This window comes from Myotis davidii, unplaced genomic scaffold (genome assembly GCF_000327345.1).
Source record: "Myotis davidii unplaced genomic scaffold, ASM32734v1 scaffold1306, whole genome shotgun sequence".
Taxonomy (NCBI): Eukaryota; Metazoa; Chordata; class Mammalia; order Chiroptera; family Vespertilionidae; genus Myotis; species Myotis davidii.
In genome coordinates, this window is record NW_006297139.1 from 54,350 (window position 1) to 59,076 (window position 4,727).

Below are 4,727 nucleotides of genomic sequence, written 5' to 3' on the forward strand. Positions count from 1 at the left end.
CTTGACATCCTTGCTATGGAGAATTTATAGTTTTCCCACAAAAATAATTTCTAAAGCCAGGCCTCAGAATGGATAACTTATGCTCTTGTATTGGGCTGCAAATAGACATTTTTGGACCAGCCGTCTCTAGGATTCATGATTCAAATCCATGCTTCATGGCTGAGATTAGAATGACAGGAAGGTTTAGGAAAAGATCTGTTTAGAATTACCATCTCCCCAAATAAGCAATAATCCTCCTAACTAGAGAGCTGACACTCAGAAGCTCATGAAGACTGAGATCCTTAGTAAAGTAAAAATCAACTGTAATTGGATAATAGAAACTGCCTTTTCAAGGAGCTTCTACGATTTAATAATTTCACCTACATTTTTGAATTAGAGAACTATGGTCTCAAGAAAATTAGTGAGTTTTGCACTATTATATGGTGAGTTTTACTGACTTGAAAACACAAAGAGGCATCAACTCCTTTATTCAACAATTACTTATCTTATATGGATTCAGTTTCTGAAAAGGGTACCCAATTCCAACTTCTTCATGAAGGCCCAGTACATTCAGGGAGAAAAGGGAAGTGGTATCATTAGGGAAAAGTTATTTACTACTTTGAAGTGCATGCAGCCATGACATGGTATTCTTATTTTGCAAACTGCTACCATAGTTGGTGACTTCAAAAAACTTACCATAGGCCCAAGGGCATAGCCTTCTGCTCATAGTTCCTTATTTATCCTTCTGGGTTCTAACAACTGCCAAGCTACTTGGAAGCCAGTTCAAGAAAAGGAGGAGAGAGTCTATGCTGGTGTTGCCTCATAATGAAGGCTGTAGTTTAGAGAGAGAGAGAGAGAGTGTGTGTGTGTGTGTGTGTGTGTGGTTAATTTTTTAAAAATACACAAGACATTCTAAAATTCAAAGAGTATAATTTTATACAAATATTTTTATCTGTATTACAGAACCCCTACTAAGAAGTGATTCCTTTCTCTTTCTTTCATTGAATAACTTTCTAGCTAGAAACCCTGGGGTTTTGTTTACTCTTTAACCTGTAAAGAAATGTGATTCTCCAAGAAACTAGAACAGAGTTATGGTGTTCCATCTCTTTTCTTCCTACAAATAATTCAAGACTCTTCCAATCTCTTTGGAGAAGATGGTTAAGGGGTGACACACCACTCCACATAAAGGAGCAAGTTATGCTGTGCATAGCGTGAATAATTAACTGCATTTGAATTTGTATTTTAGAGCACTGTTGACTTAAGCAAAATAAGCCTGCAGTCCAGCTGCAGCTTGAGTTTTCTTGCGTTATCCTATCCAATACTGTCTCGTCTAACAGTGGCCCTTTTCAGACCTTTCCAGGTACAAAACCTTGACCAAATCTTCAAGCTCTGTTCTGCACACACGACTTGAACACATCTGGCTGATCTGAGCTTCTCCTTCGGTGAATATCTTCCACTGGCCTAAAAGATAAACACAAAGTGGCTTGGATATGTAATAAGTGAGCAGAGCTAATTAGGAGTATAATCAATATCCCCCATACTTCCTCACTCATACATTAACCTACCAGGGGATACAGTCTTGTGGTTTCAGCAAAGTAGCCCCCAAAACACTTTTCTGGGGGCAGATATGGAAAGTTGACCATGGAATTCTCATTTTGACACACAGCATTTGTAAGAATCCCAAGAATAACACATAACTGAATCCTCAAGAGTAAAATTTAAGTATTATTCTTGGAATTTTTACAGTGTATTTAGCATTCACAAAATGCCCCACTATCAGGTTGTTACTATATAGATGGTTCACTTGGCACCAGGTCAAAGTTTGGAACATACTACCTGTTACCTTATTGGGGCTTTGCTTTGATTACTTTGGGGGGCCCAAATGTTGGTTTGGGTTACTTGGTTATTTACTGCCCTTTGCTCTATTCCTGCTCTCCTTTGTTAAAACTCTGTGTGTGTGTGTGTGCGCGCGCGCGTGCACACACCCGCACGTGTGTGTGCACGTGTATGTGTGTTGTTAATTTTTTTTAACTCCACACAACAACTGATTCTCTCTATAAAAGCTTTCTACTATGCTTGCAGCCTGTCCTCACCCCCTCTTTAGCACCCCTCAATCCCTTCCTATGGTTCCTTATAGAGTTCCATTTTCACATCCCACATGTGATCCCATTCTGCTCCAGGTAAACATGGCTGTATTCCCTGTTTTCACCTCTCCATGGAACTGTCCACACTTCTAAAGTATCCTTGCCAATTTCTCTATCCCATATTCTGTCATGCTGAACAAACATTTTTGAGCACACTCTGTGCTCAAAACTGGAAACTACCTCAGATATCTGGCTCATTCATTTTCTAACTTTCCTGATCCTTGAGAGTGGCAAGATCTTCCTTTTCCTGCTATCATATTGTCTTGCCCAATAGCATACATAGCAACTGCTCATCTGGGATAGCCTCTTCGGTTTTCTTTTTATTCCTGCACTCATGGTGTCACACCTGGAGAACTCCTAGTCCACAGTTAGCAAGCTCCTTTTAATTCCAAAGCTGTGTTGAACCTCCTTCTTTTTCACTAGCCACCAAAAACCCACCACCACCACCACCACACACACACACACACACACACACACACACACACACACACGACCCCCTTCTTTGCAGACTCAATTTCTCTGTTACTATGTTCCTATTTTATCTGACTTAATGGCAAGGTAGAAGGAAAAATGGGAGAAAGTTTGGGCAAGTAACCAGCTTTCACTTAAGCCTTACTGTGTGCCAGGATCTGAGAGACACATTATATAAAGGGGTCAGGATTGTTTTTTGTCCCCAGATTATTCTGCAGGATCCTCTCATTCCTCACTTTCCTCAGCTGCACAGAGTCTGAAGCACACACTGTCCACATCTATTACCACCTCAAATCCTGTTATTAGTGGAAAGTTTAAATAACCTTTCAAGACCTCCAGTGCATAGCACAGTGTCTTGTTCACAGTATAAACAGAAACATGTTCTTTTAAATTAATTGGTAATTTCAAAAGTCACATAACTGATCATGGGATCCTAGACTATGGGTCCTTTATTCCTTACTCATAAGTAAGAAATCCCAACTCTTCCATTTTAATTCTCCTGCTGCCCAGTTCATTGTCTATCAGTCTCCTGAAGAACAAACTGATCTCATCAACCCTATTTCCAGTGGCTTATTGAATAACTCTAATCAGATGGCTCTTAAAGCAAAGATGTTTTAAGTGAAACTCATTTCTTTCCACCAAACACATATTGTCAGAGGTTCCCATTGGTGAATGGTATTACTAATTCACCCAGTCTATAAAGTTGTTAATACTGGAGTCTTTCCACACTCATTTCTCTCTTTGATACTGTTCTTGATTGTTTAATCTCAGAGCTGCCTCTCACAGTGACGTCTGCTCTCTGTCTAACATACTTAATGCTGTATAATCACTTTCTAATTAACACTATCACCAGCTCTTTCACTAACAGTCCAACTTTCATTCCACACAACAACTGCTTCTCTCTATAAAACAGATTTGAATATATCCCTTACTTGCTTAAAAACCATCATTGTGGTACTCTGGTCTGGAGATCAAGTCCAACTTCTTAGCATGGCATATTGGACTCTACAGAATCTGGCCTAATTAAAGTAGGTGCTTAATAAATCCATATGAAAGCTAAGAAATATCCTTCCAAAACACCTTTTTGATATCACTATACTGTTTGTAAGTATAGAGCAACTACCAATGTTACTTGCCTTATATCTGAACTTCTCACTTGTTTCCTTCAGGTCCTCTAACTACTTCCTGCCTCCAACTCTTCTCATATTTCTGTGCACCCTATGTGGTCTTTGTAATTGTTCCTCACCCACACCCACCCACCCACACCTACACTTCTTGTTTGCTCCTGTCTGAATCTTCTCTTCGGCTTCACTCTATTCCTGGACTGATTCCCTGACCTGTTGCCCAGCCACACCCTTCTCTTTCAAAACACACCTCCTCCTGAAGCCTTCCTCAAATAAGCCCACCTGGCTCTCACATCATTGTTCCTTGCAGATTCCCCTGAGCACTTAGGTATTTAATTCCTCAGAAGTATACTAATTCATAGTAAAAGCATTTTCATGTTCTGTCTCGCCCATTAAAATTCCCTGTGGATAGAAATTTTGTCTTTTATTCCTTCAGAAGTGCTTCCCACCCCCAACCTCCGCCCCCAGTGCCTAGCAGTATCTTGTCCCTAGGCTCCATCTAGTGTAGAAACTGGGAGAGCTACAAGTATGCCTCAGTGCCTGAATGCTTTTAAAGAAACATTAACACCCAGGGGCAGTTCCAAAGAGCCAAACACATCTTTTTTTTTTTAAGTAAATTGTTGCTTGTATCTTTTATCTCAGAAATTAAATTGTAACTTCTAAAACAAGAATAGCATTCTTACATTCCATGTAGCTAAGAACAAAATATCTGTACTTTGGAAGTTTTAGTTAATAAAAATACTTTGCTTAAATTTCTTAATCATTATGTGAAGGCTTAAGCTTGATACCATTTATTTCTTTTATAAAAAAATATTTTTAATTGATTTCAGAGAGGAAGAGAGAGACAGAAACATCAATGATGAGAGACTCATCAGCTGCCTCCTGCATGCCCCACACTGGGGATCCAGCCTGCAACCCGGGCATGTGCCCTTGGCCGGAATCGAACCGGGGACCCTTCAGTCCGAAGGCTGATGCTCTATCCACTGAGCAAAACTGTCTAGGGCCCTGC

The 4,727-nt window shown here is 40.0% G+C and overlaps 1 protein-coding gene across 1 annotated transcript in view; it reads right to left on the reverse strand.

Moving 5' to 3' along the window:
- Positions 1-723: 723 nt before the first annotated feature.
- The window catches only part of CHRDL1 (chordin-like 1), a 187,518-nt gene continuing 183,514 nt past the window's right edge, over positions 724-4,727 (reverse strand). The window contains 1 exon segment of the mRNA XM_006772733.2: positions 724-1,440. Coding sequence (XP_006772796.2) covers positions 1,310-1,440 — 131 coding nt within the window. The 3' untranslated portion in view covers positions 724-1,309.